The sequence below is a fragment of the Pangasianodon hypophthalmus genome, chromosome 11 (assembly GCF_027358585.1).
Source record: "Pangasianodon hypophthalmus isolate fPanHyp1 chromosome 11, fPanHyp1.pri, whole genome shotgun sequence".
Lineage (NCBI taxonomy): Eukaryota > Metazoa > Chordata > Actinopteri > Siluriformes > Pangasiidae > Pangasianodon > Pangasianodon hypophthalmus.
The window spans coordinates 22,804,306-22,825,324 of NC_069720.1; the positions used below are offsets into that span (position 1 = coordinate 22,804,306).

At 38.6% G+C, this 21,019-nt stretch overlaps 1 protein-coding gene across 3 annotated transcripts in view; it reads right to left on the reverse strand.

Annotated features, from left to right (window-relative positions):
- diaph3 (diaphanous-related formin 3) overlaps positions 1-21,019 on the reverse strand; it is a 324,811-nt gene that overhangs the window by 189,991 nt on the left and 113,801 nt on the right. For all 3 annotated transcript variants that reach the window (XM_053238349.1, XM_053238350.1, XM_053238348.1), the window contains 5 exons: positions 20,427-20,563; positions 18,344-18,449; positions 6,872-6,982; positions 6,161-6,280; positions 4,323-4,438 (listed from right to left, as the gene is read on the reverse strand). In XM_053238349.1, the coding sequence (XP_053094324.1) occupies positions 4,323-4,438; positions 6,161-6,280; positions 6,872-6,982; positions 18,344-18,449; positions 20,427-20,563 (590 nt within the window). The remainder of the gene's footprint in view (positions 1-4,322; positions 4,439-6,160; positions 6,281-6,871; positions 6,983-18,343; positions 18,450-20,426; positions 20,564-21,019) is intronic.

Here is a 21,019-nt window from a genome sequence, read left to right on the forward strand (position 1 = left end):
ATACCAAAATTGCAGCTTATTTAAAACTCTAAATGAGCCAAAAAATTGTTTTTGGTTACTGAGGTTAAGGTTAGATTTTGGTTTAGGACTAGCATTAATTAGCTACAGTAATCATGTCAGTGGAAGGTGCTCTGAATGCCAAGTGGGCACTGATCCCCATCAGTCACACTTCTCACATAAATAGATGCAAAAGCTGTCTACTACGCCTATCTGGCAAGGAAAAAAAAAAAGAAATAAGAAAGAGAAAATAAGAAAAGAGAAATAAGAGTAAAATATGGAGGAAGGATTGGTTGGTAAGACACGAGCAGTAAGGATTGTCTGTTCTGCAAAGAGAACTGGAAGCATAGTGAAAGCAAATGTATAGTCATGGGAAAAAGAAAGTACACTCTCCTTCAATTTGATGTTTTTATTTATCAGCACCTAAATAACAAAGGGTTTTTTTTTTCCTCTATAAACAAATAAATAATCTCAAGTGACAATAAATAACACAATAATTTCAACATGTAGTCATTTTTTTCCAAAAAGTAAACCAACCAAATTCAGACCAAGATCAGATCATTTAATGCTCAGAGCTACATCATGTGACCTACAGGCCTCTGTAAGCACATTAAATGTTTATGTTCATGACAGCGCAATCAGAAAAAGACAAGAACAAGCATGGCTTTCATGGAAGGGTGGCTAGGAAAAAGCCCCTTCTTTCCAAAAATATATGGCTTAGGTTTGCAAAATTACATCTTAACAAACTACAAAAAAATTCTGGAACAACATCCTTGAGACCAAGGTGGAGAAGTTTGGTCATCATGCACAGCGCCATGTTTGGCAAAACCCAAACACAGAGTATCACCAAAAACAGTTCATACCAACTGTCAAGCATGGTGGTGGAGGGGTGATGATTTAGGCTTGTTTTGCAGCTACAGGACCTGGGAAACTTGAAGTCACTGAGACAACAATGAACTCCACTTTATACCAGAAAATTCTTGAGACAAATGTGAGGTCATCTGTCCAGCAGCTTAAGCTTGGCCGAAATTGGGGCATGTAACAGGACAGTGGTCCTAAGCACACCAGCAAATCGACAACTGAATGGCTAAGGAAGAAAAAAAGTCCAGGCCTCAACACCATTGAGATGCTGTGTCAGGATCATACGAGAGCTGTGCGTGACCAAATGTCCTCAAACATCAATGAACTGAAGCGATGTTGTAAAGAAGCCAAAATTTCTCCAAAACAATGCGAGTCTTATAAACTCCTACAGAAAACATTTACTTCAATTTATTGTCGCTAAAGGAAGTTCTACGTGTTAATGAAGTATAGGGTGTACTTATTTTTCCCACCAGGTTTCTGAATGTCGGCTTACTTTTTTGACAAAAAAAAAAAAAAAAAGACTACGTATTGAAATCTGTTATGCTTTTTGTTGTCACCTGAGGTTTGTTTGTTTATAGAAGTTGGTGAGGACCAAACAATTGTGATATTCTGGCCCTGATAAAAAAAAAAAACATAGAATTGAAAGAGGGTGTACTTTCTTTTTCCCATGACCGTAGCTATTTTTATACACCAGGAACCATGCCATTTTTATTTTTGCTTTTGAGTATGACAAGCCAAATAATTTCTTATAGAAACAATTATTAGTGTTCTTTCTTTTTTCCCCTCGCCGTCCCACACAAATAGATGGAGGATGGAGCTGGATTCAGGTATGTGCGTCTCCGCATGAGAACAGATGAATTTGATTTGCTCTTGGACTCTCATTGGCTGTTGCTCAGCACTGTTCTTGCTACTCATTGTGGAGAGGTTCACACTACGGAATTCATTGCCGAGAATATCAAACATGCTTGAAAATGTTGGAGCATCTGCGACAGCTTGCAGACTGAGAAAACTGCGTCTCTGAACCACTCACACTACACGAGCGGCTGCCAGTGGAGCGAGCGCAGATTTGTTGAGAGATAGATTTGTAGACAAACAGAGAGATAGAAAGACAGAAAGAATAACCCGAACAAAGGGGGAAAGAAAGAACAAGAGACATAAAGCAAAAAAAAGCAAGAAAGAAAGATGCAAGAAGTAAAAAGGAAAGAAAAAGCATGAAAGAAGGAAAGCAAGAAAGAAAAAAAGGAAAGCAAGACATTAAAAAAGGAAAAGAAAGAAAAAACAAAAGGAAAGCAAAAAAGTAAGAAAGGGCGGGCTTTGAGTGTGAGTGTGTGTGTGTGTGTGAGTGAGTGAGTGAGAGTGAGTGAGGAGTCACAGACTGCAGCAGGTTGTATGTGATGAAACAGCAGAGATTCAGCGCACACCTTCACTGTTCTCATGAGAAAAGTCGGCCCACAGGTGTAGAGCAGGCTGCGAGTCGCCTGCCGTTGCTCACCACACAGCCGTAATGACTTCAGAGAGAGCAATTAATTCCACTTTGTTTCTTACGACAAAGGCGTTCTCCATTGCTAAACTAAAGGTGCAGAAAACTGTTCTTGCCACTGGGTTTGAAAAATTGTGGATGATACTTTCCGTATTCTTCAAATTAGGAGCCTGTCTAATGATCAAGACCAGATTTAACACGTAGCAGCTGCGAGCGAGCAGACATGAAAAACTCTCTTTGAGCAGCCACTAGTGAAAGAGAGAGAGAGAGTGAGAGGGAGAGAGGGGGAGGGAAAGGGAGGGAGAGGGATGGAGAAAGAGAGAGAGAGGAGAATGTGTGTGAAGAAAAACAGAGAGAAAGACAGACAGAGATAAGGGTTTGTGAGATGAGAGGACGATGAAAGCAGGCTCATTCTCTTTGTTGGAAGACTCGGGTGGCACAGCCGTGAAAAGGTCATGAACCTTTATACATTTTAAGTAATGCAGTAAAAAGAATAATAATAATAATAATAATAATAATAATAATAACAAAAACTATGTGAGTGTACACAAACTTGCACGCAAGTGAATTCTATTGGATCTGTTTGTACAAGAATATCTATAAAGTTCAGGTTTCTCATTAGCAGAAGAAAGATATTTCTTCTGAATGTTAAAAGATATTTTTATTCAACCAATAAAGAGAGATAAACATATGTTAAGTATGGAATAAAACACAATGGGGCTTGCTATTATAGGAACATAATCAACAATGAGTCAGAATTACTGTTACTGCCTCAAAAATGTATTTATGTTCCTACAACAGCACGCCTCAAAGTGTTGTATTTCACTTATAATACAGCAATTTGGCAGCAGTCACATGTTTTAATGTATTATTGAATGATGTATCATGCTTTTTAACTGTTTATTGATATATTTAATGTTCGGGAATATCTGCAAGACTCTCCTGTGTCACAAAACCTGCAGATCACCTAGACTCCTTCGAAAAATGTTAACCAAACGTCCTTTAACAGTAAACCTCACCATAGCAACCATTATATATTTTGGATTTTTTTTGTCAAATAACACTTTTTTTTTTTTTTTTTTAAATCCCTTTATTTTCAGTCCGGCATACAAGTCCCTAAGTACAAGTCCCAGGGTGTATGTCCCTGTGTAAGCTATTACTACAGAACCGAACACATAAGAAAACGCAAAAAGGCAAGAAAGAAAGAAAGAAAGAAAGAAAGAAAGAAAGAAAGAACTGTGATTGAAATATTAACATGAAACAGATTATGTCCAAGTCCCTTATGATCTGAAATTAAGCTCCACCTCCTCACCAATACAAACCTGTTCACCTCAGTGCTTACATAATGCTTCCACATCCAATTAGCTACTTGTTAATGTGATACTGTATAAGTGTACTTTATCACAGCACTGATATGTAATCATCACATCACTAACAGTATAAAGGCTTGAGATCTGAAGTTACTGGTAACAGAAAATATAACCATTAGAGGTTAGAGGTATAGAGTAGAAGGAGGATAAGACGAGGTGTTCAGATACTAATACCTAACTTTTCATATGCACGGTGGCTCAGAACCCTAAGGACGAGTGTTTCATTAGTAAGCTGCTTGATGAAACCTCTCAGCAGATGGTACCACCTATCTTTAGCTCATTTCACACGCAGCTCATTTTTGCAGAATGCCACAGCTTAAGCCCTGATGAGATCAAAAGGCCATGAGGCAAGCTAAACACAAAATGACAGCCAAGAGCCCTTATCAACTTCACGTAACAATTATGAGAAGCAAACTGATTTAATCTACACGTTAAGTAGTTGATAGACTCTTTTCTGAATTCAAAACATGTTCACTCATTTGTAAAGGTGCTGCTGGAAAGGAGAAATGTACCAAAAAACACTCTTTTGCCTTTGTACAAATCTCTGTAAGAGGAGGCAAGATCAAAATTTCACTTTTTTCTCTCATTGCAGAAGGTCTTCAATTCAGACTTACCGTACAAAATAGTCATTCCTGATGAGCAACAGGTGCTGCAGGATGGAGAGGAAATGCATCTCGGCGACCGTGCCCTTCACCAGGCTATACACCGTGTTAAACACGTCTCCTACATCTGTGCACGCAGGGTTAAGGAGCACTCGCGCAACTCAAAATATACACACGTCTTGCTATCCTTCATATCAAATGTCCCTATAAGGTCAAAAGTATCAGATACGTCAGATGTTACTATCATCAGGCCTCAACTATCAGTCTTTTAGTAAAATTGTGAATGTTTGCGTAAGCCAAACCAAATAAAAACTTCTGCCAGATTTACAAAAGTTTCAGAAAGGCTGACTTGCTATGTACTAGAGTGCATCTGATGATCACCCGTAATGTGCAAAGCACACACCTGACACAGCCCATTTGTATATAGTTACACCCACAAAACTCCATAAAAGGCAAAGTGCACAGGAACTGGGAGCACGAAATGAACAATGAGGGTAAAATCTGTAAGATGGAAGTGGATGTTATTTTGACTCACTTCTATGGCAATAAAAATATTTAAGAATATGCAATATTGATGATAAAAAGCGAGCGTGAAATCCTCAGACCAGCTATCACGGGCACAGAATCACCGAAACTGGACAGTTGAAGACTAGAAAAAGACTGTACCCATGATAGCCTCAGATTCCTGTTCTTGGCTGACAGGAGTGGAATCCAGTGTGGTCTTTTTCTGTTGTAGCCCATCCACCTCAAGGTTTGATGTTTTCTGCATGTTGAGATGCTTTTCTGCTCACCACAGTTGTAAAGAGTGATAATTTGAGGTAGCTCGAAACAATCTAGCCATTCTCCTCTGACTTCTCTTATCAAAAAAGTGTTTCCACCCACAGAATTGTCACGCACTCAATGTTTTTTGTTTTTTGCACCATTCTGTATAAACTCTAGAGACTGTTGTGTGTGAAAATCCCAGGAGATCAACAGTTTCTGAAAAACTCAAACCTGTCCATCTGGTACCAACAACCGTGCCACAGGTAAAGTCAGAGATCACACATTTTCTTCATTCTGATGTTTGATGTGAACAGTAACTGAAGCTCTTGACCTGCATCTGTATGATTTTATGCACTGTGCTGCTGCCACCTGATTGGCTGATGGGATAACTGCATTAATTTGCAGGTGTTAGGTGTTCCTAATGAAGTGGACAGTGAGTGTATATCCTATATATAAAAGTGCAGTAATCCATGCAAAGTATATGATTTGAAGTCAATCAAGACAAGGTTTACATTAGTTATTCTACTTATGCGTAAAATTACACACACTCAGGAGCAGGAGTGGGATACGAAAATTATTCTGAATTTATGGGATTTTCAAGAATATCACATTTCATGTGTAAACAAACATACAAAGATTTACAAATAAATCTGTTCGTATCCAGCTTGACAATTGAGGCCCACTATGGGGACATTAAAAATAAAAACAACCCACATGCACACACGTACACACACGTACACATGTACACGCACGTACACGCACGTACACGCACGCACGCATACATACAGATGGCCTTCGGGTGATCAGAGGGAACAGTATGGGAAACCTTTTTAATATATTGCTCTGACAAAAGGGAAGAAACAAGAATGATTTATGAGTGAAGATAAATCTAAGAAAATAAAATCAATTGCAACAGTGTGTGTACAGGAAACACATTACCCGCATTAGACTTGTTAGAGTATGACCACGCCGTTATTGTCAGAGATTAATGAGGGTCCAACAGAAAGAAAAATAAGAAAGAGGGATGGGTACAGAGGGGATTTCAGTAATGTGTATTGTTTCTCTGTAGATATGCAGCTAAAAGGATATTCAAATTCACTCTTGATGTCCTCCAGGCGATGGGAAAACTCCATCATGTCCTCCTCTTTATGCTCCTCAAACACCTTCAGCTGGATGTCCAGAGCCTCATTTCTGATAGCACCCAGAGTCTACAAACAAACAAACAAACAAACACACAGAGGGAGAGAAGAGAGAAAGAAATGGCAATAGAGAATGAGGAGGAGAATGAAATGAAGCAAAAACAGTGATAAAGAGTGGGAGAAAGAATGGAGAAAAACACTGGAGGAAAAGTTCATTTTATTTTCTTTGTTTTTTTTTTTAATATATATATAGATTTTTCACTTTGCTCTATTCCCTTGTCCTGTAGCAGTTCTCTGTTTTGAATAATAAATAAGACAGGAGTATGGCATTAATCTTTCTCACAGACTCACACTCTTTTCCATTTAGTACACCCGGTGTCTGTTTTGTATGTGCAGCTGGGTTCAGTTCGTTCTCTGATGCTGAAAGAACATCATGGCAGAAAAAGCGGGAAAGCAAAAAATAAGGAGATAAAAAGAGAGACACTGAGGAACAAAGAGAGAGAGAGAGAACCCAATCCGTTCCCTGCTGTACCTATTGATTCAGCCAGACGACCTCTGCTCGAGGTCTCATAAATTATTCGTGGCACCATTTTACAATATTTCACTCAAGTGGACAACTCATTTCAATATTAATACGCGGTCGGTTGGCAGTCCGCTTACCGGCAATATCTCTCGCAGGCCGCAGCGCATGAACTCATTTCGGATGTGCAGCCTGAAGTCCAACTCATCAGGAGACGTAACGAGAGCATTGATGAGCTGCATACAAGCCACCTAGGAAGAGGAGATAACGTTCAGGTTCACCAACTGAGTGCCTGAGTGTGTGTAATTGTGTGTGTGTTTAAGGCTACAGGCATTACAAATCCTCTTTCAGTAAGTATGCAGTAAAATACAATAAACCAAGGTCATATAAATGCAAAAGCAGTCCTTTTTTTTTTTAGGGATCATATTTGACGTTTTGTCACACAGTCTTTTTGAGACCTCAATCTCAAAACCTGTATACATCATTTACAATTCTATTTATAATTTATATCTTCCCTCAACTGAGAATTGAAGGCAAAGCTCACGTGCTCAGTGGCTGGATGTACTCCGACTCATTTACAGAAGTTACAGTGATGTAAAATGAAACACTTCTGCAAATGGTCTATGATTTACTGAAAATATCTGCAATTATACAAATCATACTTACTCATTCATCCTGACGATGTAGATACCTGAAAACATTTGTTAACGAATCATGTGTTTTTACAGTAAAATATGCTATTTGTAAGAATTTGACAACTCATTATTTTCTTTAATCTGTTTTCTACTTAACAAACTAGCTAACAAACTCAACAAGACATTTTGTCTGCTTTAACCTGGCTTCCTTTTGTACAGACAAGAACTGCAAGCTACAGTTTCTTTCAGAACTATTTCATCTAATCAATTTTAATTTCTTGTTCATTTATTTTCATTTATGATTATTTCTCATTAATTTATAATCTACCACTTACAGCCCTGTTTCAGTAGCAATAACAAATATAGCAAAGAAAATAAATTTATTTCTTTTTTATCATAATTATAATTATTTTTTAACAGACAAATTTAACCCCTTAATCCTGCAATTATGACTTTGCATGTCAGTTGAAGACAGACTATATAATTACAGAACTTTATAATCTATTATTTATTAAAACTCTGTTCTATTCTATTCCACGTGAAATACTCCATCATGTACCCTACTTTGTAATTTGATGTGCCAATGATCATGATGAAAAAATTAATATGTAAATTAGTCTATGATGTCATCTAGCAACTTTAGCTCTAAAAAGAGATGGCAGTAACAGCGGGTTCAAATCTGAAAGAAAGGAGCAGGCTATTTTGTATGTTAGAGCAGCCTGAAACAGGAAAGTAGTGTATTCCGTACACCATACACCATAAACTGAACCACGACAACCAAAAAATACAATTTTTTAAAAAAGCATTCGCTGACTGTGTGTGTGTATGTAACCTTGTACATGCTAAAGTGTAACAGTAAGAGTGTTTTTACTGTAGAATATTAAAGTAATCCGCAGCCTAGTGTCAGGCAGCGGCGACATCTAGTTTGTTTTTTCTTTCTCTCTCTACTTCGTCTTTTTGGTTATAATTGCATGGGGTGTTTGGAAAATAGCTTTTCAGATAATATGGTATACTTACTGCTGTCTGTGTAATGGTGATGTTCTTACCAATGCTTGTGCTTTATTCAGTCATAATTCTATGAAATATATAATCGGGATAATCCAAAAGCAGTACAAGAAATTAAACCAAGAAATAAACTGAATATTTGCAACGGTCAATTTTTCAATTTAAGACGGCTAAACACAAAGTTTCGAGCTGGTTCTGAAAAAAGTTACCCTGAAGCCCTGCTGTAGTGCCACTTACCAAGACCGAATGTCTCAGAAATGTGTCTAAATGTGTTGTTCTTTACATTACTGACAATGATATATAGTATATATCAAATAACAGTATGACCAATGCACCAAGGAGCAAGACACACTATCTTATTCATTTTTTATTAATTTACATGGCACTTTGTTGACAGAAAGGAAACTGACATTCGCTAGTTATGACAGCGCCGCCTGCAGTTTGGCAGGACAATTACATTAGCTGAATGGGGCAGAAAGGGGCTGAAGCTACATTGCATACGAATTTTCAAAAAGGAACAAAAAAAAACGACTACTGAGTCAGAGGAGAAGAAAAAACCTATATAATAATATGTTCCTGAGCTGCTGTGAGTTGCCATGACAATCCCGTAATAATAATTCACAGTCAGTGCCATGTCTGGGTGTCGGGACACAACTGGTGGGAAATTTGTACACATACATCGTACACAGAATTCTGGATACATGGTGACTGGCAGCCAATCAGGGGAGAGGAAGAGAGAGTAAAGGACAGAAAGTGTCAACAAATCAAATGGGAGTCAGAGTGAAAGTCAACAGAATGCTATAAGAGGAAACTGGCTTCAGGAGTGATTTTTTTTCTCGCTTGTACTCTATTTCTGTGAGAAGCTGAAGAATAAGCTGGAGAGAAGCTGGGAATATTCAGCTGATTAATCGTGGTTGTGAGATTTGTACCTTTACTGAGTGAAGCATCTGGTTAGTTAGAGAACTCATGATAGCTGCCTAGTGAGTAATTGGGTTTTTTTTTCTGGATTTTTCTCTGGAATTAAAAACTAAAGAGTGAATCACACACAGCATCTGCTGGCCCTTGTATGTAAATTTATTGCTCTTTTTTTTTTTTTTTTTGGCTAGTGCTTAACATTTTCTGCAGGCTTGTGAACAAAAAACACAGATTAGATGAATAAAATACACTGAGAACACAGATTGGGTAATAAAAACACACACATCGGCAGTTACTAGACGTGACAGTTTTTTTCTCAATGCTTTATGTTAGCTAGAAGCTTACGTCTCTCTGCTGTTTCACCTGGTATGCGGTAACTGTGAGTCACATTGATGTGCACAATAAAGTCCACGCTAATTTTTCGACCAAAATCAAATATTCAGCAGCTTTATATAATGGCACAGGTTGCCTTAGTCATGTTTCAAAGCAGTAGCAGAAACAAGTGTATCTATAAGCATCAAAGCTACCAGCTAAAATAGCCAACATCCAAAGGAATACTGAATCCTACAGTGGAGCGACTTTTACCCTTATACCCTTAAAGACAGTTAAAACCCATTACACAATTTATGATCATATTACTCTCATTGCTGATTCTTTCCACCCGCATCTTTTCACCTTGACGGTTCATATTTTTGTTTGTAAGTGACCCATGTCTGCAGACATTTTTCAAGTCAAGCCTTCGTGGCAAAGCTGATTTGTTCTGAAGTTCAAACTGACCACTCATCCGCTATTTATGATCAGGACATCAAGGCCAAGGGAGGCAAGTGCTGTTTTAAAGGCGATTACTGGGAGCCTGTCATAATTTTTGTCAAGTTAGCAGCTGCTGATATACTACTTTGGCTTTGGATGAAGAAGGACATAATAATAATAATAATAATAAAATAAAATAAAATAAAATAAAACAAAAAATAAATAAAAAAACAAAAATTTCAAAATAAAGAAACCCAAAGGTTTTCCACTGACTGATACGTTTTGCATTATGGTTTATTTGTTAAGTAATTTATATATTGTGAATACAAAAATACAAATCTGCTGCACTGATTTATTTATTTTTTTTTTTTTTAAAGAACCAGTCCTGTCAATTTTGTCGACTGATTGTACAGACGTTAAATGTTACTAACAGGATGAGTTTCATTCTCTACAAACATATTTACAAGACAGCAAGTTATTTTATGGAATTAACAAAATACAATAATACCAGTAAATACATGATACTGTCCACAGTGGACTACTATGCTGATATTATACTATATACACTACTGATATTATACTATACTGTACATTATACGGCAAAAGGTTTGTGGAAACCTGACTATCACACCCATATGTGCGCCACAAAGTTGGAAGCACACAATTGTATACAATGTCTTTGTGTGCTGTAGCATTACAGTTTCCCTTCACTGGAACTAAGAGGCTGAAACCTGTTCCAGCATGACGATGCCCCTGTGCACAAAGCGAGCTCCATGAAGACATGGTGTGTGAAGGTTGGAGTGGAAGAACTCGAGTGTCCTGCACAGAGCCCTGACCTCAACCCCACTGAACACCTTTGGGATGAACTGGAACACCGACTGAACCCCAGACCTCCTCACCAACATCAGTGCCTGACCTCACTAATGCTCTTGTAGCTGAATGAACACAAATCCCCACAGCCACACTCCAAACTCTAGTGGAAAGCCTTCCCAGAAGAGTGGAGCTTATTATAACAGTAAAAGCAGACCAAATCTGGAATGGGATGTTCAACAAGCACATATGGGTCTGATGGTCAGGTGTCCACAAACTTTTGGCCGTATAGTCAGTAATACCATTATATCTGGTATGATTTTACCCACACATGCACACGCACGCACGCACACACACACACACACACACACCCAACAAAAAAAGGAAAGTTGCTGAATTGCCATGACATTATCAGTAACACCTAAACCTACTGCCTATGCACTAGGATGGTATTGTTACTGCAGCAGCAGATAGTTATCATTACTTTTTCCTTGTTTCATTCTGGCTAATTAGAAAAGCATATTTTTGTTTCATTAGTGAGCTCACGGTTAGAGAAACAAAATTCTGTCAAGTTACAAGATGATTCTTCCTCTCAAGTGAGAACAAGTCAACGATTATTGAGCAGTGATCTCTGTAACCTCTTCAGTCACGTCTGTGTAAGCTTGTGCAGTAGAGGGTAGTGAAGCATTCACAGAACAGAAGAGTACTGAGTACTCGGAGAACTTTTTTTCTTCCCTGATACTTTCATGCTCACGTACTGTGAGATGAAGCAGATAGAGTTGATTACCACAATGTGGTCCCCTGAGGTTGCAGAAGTTTTACACAGGCAAATCTTATGATATAATAATACAAAGGCATATAAAAGCAGGGAAACAGCATTAGGATCTATACATGCCTGTACAGTCGCCTGTAGAGAGTTCTTATGTAAGAGAAAAGAGAGTAAAAGAGGCAGAGGAAAAGACGGACCTTAATTTGTAATAAGAATAGAAATGTGCTCTCTAAATGATTCATGTGGTTAAAAAGGGTGTGTATTTATAAGCTGGAAACAATAATTAGTCGACTTATATGAATAAAACATTCCAAAGAGCATCCGCTTGGCCTTCGCAGATATGAATGTGTTTGCCTTGGAGCAATAGCTCTCTGCTCCCTCCTTTCACTGGGTATGCTGGAGGAAATGCAGCACTACTTCTTCAGGCTCCTCCGTTATACTGAGTTTCTGTGTATTAAGTATTTACCATTGGTAAAGGCTCTTCGATGAAACTGACCTCGAAAGTCTCTATACTGGGTTAGAAGACTCAGCCCCAAATGCTCTACTCGATTCTTATTTTGCACTTTTCAGACCACAGGATTCTGGCCACCGAATTGTGAAGGTCCACATACAGTCATGGGAAAAAGAAAGCACACCTTCCTTCAACTCTATGTTTTTATTTATCAGGGCCTAAATAACAATTGTGTGGTCTTCACCAACTTCTATAAACAAACAAATAACCTCAGGTGACAAACAAAAAAACACAACAGATTTCAATACGCAGTCAAACCAGGTGGGGAAAAAATAAGTACACCCATCCTATTACTTACTGGAGCACTCAGGTGTGTGTCTACATCATGCCAAGAAGAAAGGACATTAGCCACAACCTCAGAGAAGCAATTGTTTCTGCTTATCAATCTGGGAAGGGTTATAAGGCCATCTCTAAACAATTTAAAATTCATCATTCCACAGAAAGAAAGATTGTTTACGAATGGAGAGCCTTCAAGAAAGTTGCCAATCTTCCCAGGAGAGGGCATCCCAGGAAATTCAGTCCAAGACCAGACCAATGAATGCTCAGAGATATAAATAAATAACTCAAGAGCTACATCCCGTGACCTACAGGCCTCTGCAAAGACACTAAATGTTTATGTTCATGACAGTGCAATCAGAAAAATACTGAACAAGTATGGCTTTCATGGAAGGGTATCTAGGAAAAAAGCCCCTTCTCTCCAAAAAGAACCAAAAAGAAAGAAGAGTTGTGCATAAACGAATGTCCTCAAACATCAGTGAACTGAAGCCAGTTGTAAAGAAGCCAAAATTTCTCCAAAACAACGTGAGAGATTGACAAAATAATACAGAAAATGTTTACTGAAACAGCAAACAGAAAATCTGTTGTGTATTTTTCTTGTCACCTGAGGTTATTTGTTTGTTTATAGAAGCTGGTGAGGACCACCTGTTTGTTATTTAGACCCTGATAAATAAAAACACAGAATTGAAGGAGGGTGTACTTTCTTTTTCCCATGAATGTACATAAACCAACTTCTGACAAGCAAACAAAATTCTCAACACCGTGACTAGCTGCTAAAAATAGCTGCTATCTGTGAAACTACTGCGATTCAGCTGTGCATTAAGATTATTACTGATTATTATTGTATGAAATAACTCCATAAGCCGAATTCTATAATAGACTGTGTGATAATTTGTACTCCATGTCAGATTATACAATAAAGATCCTCTAACAACCTGCGATTAAAGAAAATGATTAAATTCTGCTTGTGCAGAAAGTGGGCTTGCATAATATTCTACAAAGTGAGCTTAATAAAGATAATTTTTCTGTCCATTTATGTTTCGCCATTGCTATTAACATATATGTAGACGTCCCATGAGTTTTGTGTCATCCTATGCCATCCTCTTCTTGGTGGGTTTTAGAAGAACGTTGCAGCAATCAAAAATTTGCCAGAACTGTGTCGTCGGCTGCAGTCGGCTGTCTTTGGTCGCAATGGCACTAAACTGGTCGCTGGTGAGCATGTCACATTATGAGTTCTGATCATCTCACAATCAAAGAATTTGTGGTTCTTCTACAATTTCTAATTTTTGGCTGAAAAATCATATAGTGTAAAGCTAGTTATAGTGTCAAAAGGTGCCAGACTCCCTAGCAACAACAACTGCATATAGCTTTAGCAGAAACACAATGTTCATGATGTTATAGGCATGTTAAGCAAACCACATGAAAAAGTGCCTGAAAAAGTTTTATCCTGCAATACTAATTCTCATTTGGCTGTCAGCAACACAGAGCAGAAGGAATGCATTTAAATTATAAGATAAATTCCCAATTGGTAATGCAGCATTTTGCTGTGTGTATGTGTGTGTGTGTGTGTGTGTGTGTGTGTGTGTGTGTGTGTGTGTGAGAGAGAGAGAGAGAGTGTGTTTTAGTGTGTATGTGTTGGCAGGCTTTGCATGGTACAAATGACATATCCCACCATGAAGGCAGAACTGAGAGGTGCTCTCCTCACCTCCCTCTGCTACCAATTAAACTTAAGCACTGAGGCTTTTATCAGTCTTAACAATGCAGCCAGTCGGTTAATACAACACACAACACTGACTGCTCCACTCTACACTAACAATAAGAGCAGAGCATCCGCGCCAAACGCGCACGCACACACGGACACAGTGAGAAATACAGATAGGTCTAGTGTGCACATACACCAATCAGCCATAACATTAAAACCAACTGCCTAATATTGTGTAGGTCCCCTTCATGTTGCCAAAGCAGCTCTGACCCACAAATCCTCTGAAGGTGTGCTGTGCTATCTGGCACTAGACGTTAGCAGCCGATGCTTTAACTCCTGTAAGTTGTGAGGTGGGGCTTCCATGGATCAGCCTTGTTTATCCAGCACATCCAACAGAAGCTCGATCAGATTGAGATCTGGGGAATTTGAAGGCCAAGTCGACACATTCAACTGTTTGTCATGTTCCTCAAATCATTCCTAAACAATTTTTGCAGTGGTGCAGGGAGCATTATCCTGCTGAAAGAGGCCATTGCCATTAGGGAATACTGTTGCCATGAATGGGTGTACTCAGTCTACAACAATGTTTAGGTAGGTGGGAAGAGTAACATCCACATGAATGCCGGGACCCACATTTTTCAAGCAGAACATTGCCCAGAGCATCACACTGCCTCCACCAGCTTGCCTTCTTCCCATAGTGTATCCTGGTGTCATCTCTTCCCCAAGTAAGCGACGCACACACACCCAGCAATCCACATGATGTAAAAGAAATTGTGATTCATCAGACCAGGCCACTTTCTTCCATTGCTCTATGGTGCAGTTCTGATGTTCACGTGCCCATTATAGGTGCTTTCGGCAGTGGACAGGGGTCAGCATGGACAGTCTGACCAGTCTGCGGCTACACAGCCCCATATGCAGCAAGCTGTGATGCATTGTGTGTTCTGACACCTTTCTATCAGAGCCAGCTTTAACTTTTTCAGCAATTTGTGCTACAGTAGCTCTTCTGTGGGATCGGAGCAGAAGGAACAGCCTTTGCTCCCCACACACATCAGTGAGCCTTGGATGCCCGTGACCCTGTCACCGGTTCTCCGGTTCTCCTTCCTGGTTGGTACTAACCACTGCGTACCGGGAACACCCCACAAGACCTGCCGTTTTGGAGATGCTCTGCCCCAGTCATCTAGCCATCACATCACTCTTGCCCATTTTTCCTGCTTCCAACACAACAGCTTTGAGATCTGACTGTTCACTTGCTGCCTGATATATCCCACCCATTCAAAGGTGCCACTGCAACGAGACAATCAAGGTTATTCACTTCACCTGTCAGTGGATTTAATGTTATCATTGATTGGTGTATGGGTGTGACGGTCAGGTGTCCACAAACTTTTTGGTCCATATAGTGTACATGCTGTGAACCACAACACTAATTGTGCAGCCGGCAACATGTTTTTGCAGTCAGTAATGATACTCCAGTCTCTTCTCTCATTCTGTTAATATACTTTTACTCGTTCTCTCTGCATTGGCCTGATATCAGGATCATCAGCACAGCATCTGTTGGTTGATTATCGACCTATTTATAGCTGGTGTTAGATTTACACAGAGTTAATTTCATCATTTGCAGGTGCTACTCTGATTTTATTTCCACTGCAGATTGGTGATTCTTCTCCCTCCTTCCCTGTAAAAATTACAGACCAACGTACCTACTGTTTTTTCAACCAACTTTGCAGTCGCTTGGTAATTTTTAGCCATGTCTGGATAGACATATCTATGATTTTGCCAACAGATGATCCCCTAGGAAAAAAAGATTTTTGTCTACTTCTACTCACCGTATTTTGTCATCTAATGTGTGTATTCACATCTTGAAATGGTGATGAGAGGCATTTAAAATCTCAGTAAACAGTAAAAAACATAACAGCAAATTTTCTTTTGACAAATCCTTTTTCTAATGTTCTTCATAGAAAAGGTGAAATGTTTCCACATGACATTTTTACTGTTGATCTTCTATGCTGACTGGCATAAAGAGAGCAAAGCAAACAAACTGAGTATTTCATCACCTTCTAATTATCATTACGATTAACATTATTTGTAAAATGCTAGACCTGACAATTCATTGTAGGCTTAGTTGAGCTTTTTTTGTTTTTGCTTTGGTCAAAATTCCAAAATTTCACTGCATCCCTAATAAATTAACTATATTCTTAACGAATGTTAGCCAAGTCAAACATACATTGGTCGATTTTTTGTTTCAAATTAATGAACTCGAAACATTCTCCATTTACCCTGACAGAAAGCAAATCGCTTCAGAAAAATCGAGACAAGAGTCGAGACAAGAGCACTGGCCAAAAAAATCACTAATGTGAGACGGGAAGAAAGGGAGTGGGACTACAAGGAGGTTAATGTCAGAGTTCAAAACATGACAGAGAATTTGAATCATTCCAGATTCATGTCAATTGGCTCATCTGCATTTTTATCCAAGGAAGAGAAACAAAACAAAACAGCTCTTTCGGCATATTTTGAATGATAACTCATACTAATACATTCTGATTGTAAAATTCTGAGCATCTATTTCGAAATGCATGAGAGTTTTACCGCAGAGTAATCTTATAGCAGACTGTACTCAGAGACACTAATCCCATCTGGATAGGGCATGATGGGGAGCTAGTATGATTAATAGCTAACCTATTAGCCAAAAAATATCAATGTTGCATGGTGTCGTGGGATTAAGTGACGCTTTAAAACTACACAAGCTGATGGTATAAATTAAAGGGAAAATAAAACTTATATAGTCATTTAATATATTTTACTGTCATTATGTTGGGCAAAAGTGGAATAACTTTTAAAAATCTTCTTTAAGTACTTCGTTATTTTAAAAAAAAGACATAAAATATAAACATAAAATAAAAGGACTTAAACCCCTATGACATTAACATTTTTGCCTTGTACTTGCTTAAGCGAAATGTGAGCATGTTCACATTTACTGTGCTTAATCTGCACCAATGATTTAAAAAAAATAAAAAATAAAATAAAAAAAATACAGAGATAGCTAGACTGGGGGAAAGAAAAATGATTGAATGACTAACAATAGTAGTTTTTTGTTGTTTAAATACACAGGCACGTTGTAAATGCTTGCTTTGGTTGTAATTTGGTTGTAATTAGATGCATGCTAGCAGAGTGACATGAGCCTTAAAGGAAGAAAGTTGGTAAATTTTAATAAGAAAATAGCGGTTATCTGAGTTATTTTGCTGTGTTAGCAGGAAAAAATGCATGGACAGTAAAATGGGATAAAAGTCAGATCACACACTGTGACAACAGAGTAACAAGCCTAGTGATGAAGAGAAACCAGAAAATACATTTATTGCAAGATCTGTCAGCTAGCCAGGTATTTCTACCAGTAAAATTTTGACATGAAATACACAGGATAAATAAAATGTAACTGTATGTCATTATGCTGCACTGTACATACTTGGTAATTAAAGAGAATGATAGAATTTCTTATATTATGTTGTTTTCTCCCGAAGTCACGGCTTAAACCATGGTTTATCATCACGTTCTACATATTTTTCCAGAAAGAAAATCAACTATCGCACTTTACCAGGTGCTTTATGCATATGCTACCGATGCAGTAGATTAAAGTACACTAGAGTATTCTTTTACCAGTCTAAGAGTGCTAAGAAAGCAAATCGCTTCCCAAGAAAAAGATGGCAGTAAAACAAGAGGCTCCAAATAAAGTAACAAGTTCCAAAGACTCTTGTACCCTGCCAGATTCAACGATTAGCGAGTTGCCAGGTTGGCTGTAATGTTACTGTGCTATTGTTAGATGCGTCTTGCTAGTTATGCCAGGCAAAAACGAAGTAAAAACTCTTCGTCTGAGTTCCTCTGGGGTTTGTACTGTTAATGCTTTGCTGAAGTAGGTAGCAAGCGATTTATTTCAGCAACTCATAGCTCCTCAAGGGACGTGCATTATATGTTGTGACTGTTATTCCACGGGGAGATCTCACTCTAAACAGCCCCCCCAAGACAATTCACTCGTAAATATTAATTAACGTCACCTTGGAGTGTGTGTAAAACCTGTACAGTATGGAATCAAAACAAAATCATTTCAGAAACCTGCATATCAGACATTTATTATGGTGTAATAACCATCATTATCGTGATGGTGGATGAACCATCATTCATTTATAGTGTAATATGAGGAGATGTGTGTATAATTTACGTCAGATTAGTTGGAGAATGCTGATAAAGTCTCACCTGGAGCTGGACGGAGCGGTCAGTGAGGCCCTGGACTATAGGGCTGAAGCGGCTGGTCTCTCTCTTCTCCCCTGCACTGGTGATAGCTTCAAGCACCTTCTCCAAGCTGAACATATAAAAATATATCATACACATCAGTGGACAAAAGGCTAAGACTAAATGCAGCACACTGGTCTTTTGTTAGTTGCTTTCATTTGGCTTGTTCTTTAGACAGTGCTACAGCTTATTTCCATTGCCCTTTCTGACTGTGTTCACAGCTTTCATTCGCTTTTACAGTTTCCTCCAGTACTCTTTTTTCCTCTCTTTCTCAAAATGATTGGACTGCACCTAATAACTGCTTTTCACAGACTGCATCTCCTTTTATCATGGCTGTGTTTACTTGGCATGGCCACCGAGGTGATATTGGCACGGCATATTACTAATGAGTCTTTTGCTCATTTGTGACAAATGTATGCTGCAGATGATCTCTGGGCAAAAAAACAGAACACAGAGAAGCTATTATAAGGTATTACTGTATCGTGTGGCACATCGGTGCTACAAGGACAACATGATGCAGTAAAGCAAAAATAAATACATTATTATCGTTATAATAATAATAATAATAATAATAATAATAATATACAAGCATGTACACTGTTAAAATTGATTGACAGCAGAATGATGGGAAATGCAAAAATGCATACAACTATTTAGGTTTATAAATGAACCATATAAAATGCAAATGTGTGGCATGAACACAATGTAAACTTTTATTATTAGTTATAATTAAAACTGTTATGTCCGATAATGGTATATCTGATAACAGCATGTAAAAGGTAATCTAAAGTTGCGATTATCTAAGAATTAACATTTACAAATACAAAAACTGCACAATATATCCGTTTATTATGATTAGCTTTTTCTTCAAGTGTGAAATTTATTGGCCAAATTGCTAACCTAACATTTTAGTACACTAGATCACCAAAAGTATGTGGACACCTGACCATCACACCCATTTGTGGTTCTTCCCTAAACTCTTACCACAAACAAGCACACAATTATATAGAATGTCTTTGTATGCTGTAGCTTTACAATTTTCCTTCACTGGAACTAAGAGGCTGAAACCTGTTCCAGCATGACGATGCCCCTGTGCACAAAGCGAGCTCCATGAAGACATGGTGTGTGAAGGTTGGAGTGGAAGAACTCGAGTGTCCTGCACAGAGCCCTGACCTCAACCCCACTGAACACCTTCGGGATGAACTGGAACACCGACTGAACCCCAGACCTCCTCACCAACATCAGCACCTGATCTCACTAATGCTCTTGTAGCTGAATGAACACAAATCCCCACAGCCACGCTCCAACATCTAGCGGAAATCCTTCGCCGAAGAGTGGAGCTTATTATAGCAGCAAATGGGAACTAAATCTGGAATGGGATGTTTAAAACGCACATGAGCGTGATGGTCAAGTGTCCACTTACTTTTGGCCATATAGTGTGTAACTAGCCAGAGTTAGATTATATGCCAGTGGCATCTATTTCTGTTTCATCATTTGAATGTAGCAATTTCACTTTGTTGCATAACATAACATTGAAAGTACTTTTCTGATGGGAAACAAATTGGCTTTATTTGGCTTTATTCAGCTCGTGTCTGCAAGCCAATCATAGGCATAATGACAACAACACTCTCTTTCCTTATTTTGTTTATGTATGACGCAAAAGTGGGCAACTGTCATTATAGACGGCCAGTTGAAGTTTACATCACAGCAATATATGATATAGTTCCTATTATTTTAGTTGCAGGTCTCATTTTCATATAGTGTCTCTAAAACCAATCTAGTTAGACATACTGTACATATGCAACTACTGAATATTTACCATAAATGTATGCACAATAAACACATATGTATCAGCTCCAGTTCCCGAGCCACGGGATGGTACATATAAATTAGTTTATGTAAAAACTACACGTGAATGTGTACACTCTCAATAGTTCCATGTATAATATACGTGTAACTACACAGGAAAGACCCAGTTATCAGAAGACAGTTATCAGAATCAGTGGTGGCATGTTAAGGTTACAAAGTGGTCACTAAGGGGACGTACGTGTTCTCCTCTCCCACTATGCAGATGGCAGAGAGCAGCTTGACGACGTCTGTCATCATGGCAGGTTGATGAGGATCCATGGCTCGGGCCAGCAGTGCCAAGCTCTTCTCTTCCCCGAGGATTCGCTCCAGTCCATACTGACAACATAGAGGAATATCTACATTACCCATCAGCCACCTTAGCAGCAATCACCTAACTATCAATAACTACAGAGGAAAAGACTTTTAAGCTTAACATCTTCTTGCAAATTACCACATTTCTTTCTTTTTTTCCCCCTTGTGGTTTAAATGATCCACGTATAAAGTCGTCTAGTGGCAGATTATAATCTCATTTTCTTCTAAATTTGAACCCTGCTCAGGGCTTTAAAGTGGTGGAACAGAAAAGCCATGCCCCAGGATTTGAGCTCAAATCCCGATGATGCCACAGCCATCCGTGGCCAAGAGTCCAACACTGTTATGCTGTCGGGGTGGGAGAGATGGGGTTACTCTCACCCCTTCCCCTATCAGACTAACATTAGCCAAAAATGAGCAGAAGACGGTAGTTAGAGCTTTCCTCTAACTGCCCTGTAAAAGGGTAAAAAATAAAGTGTGCGC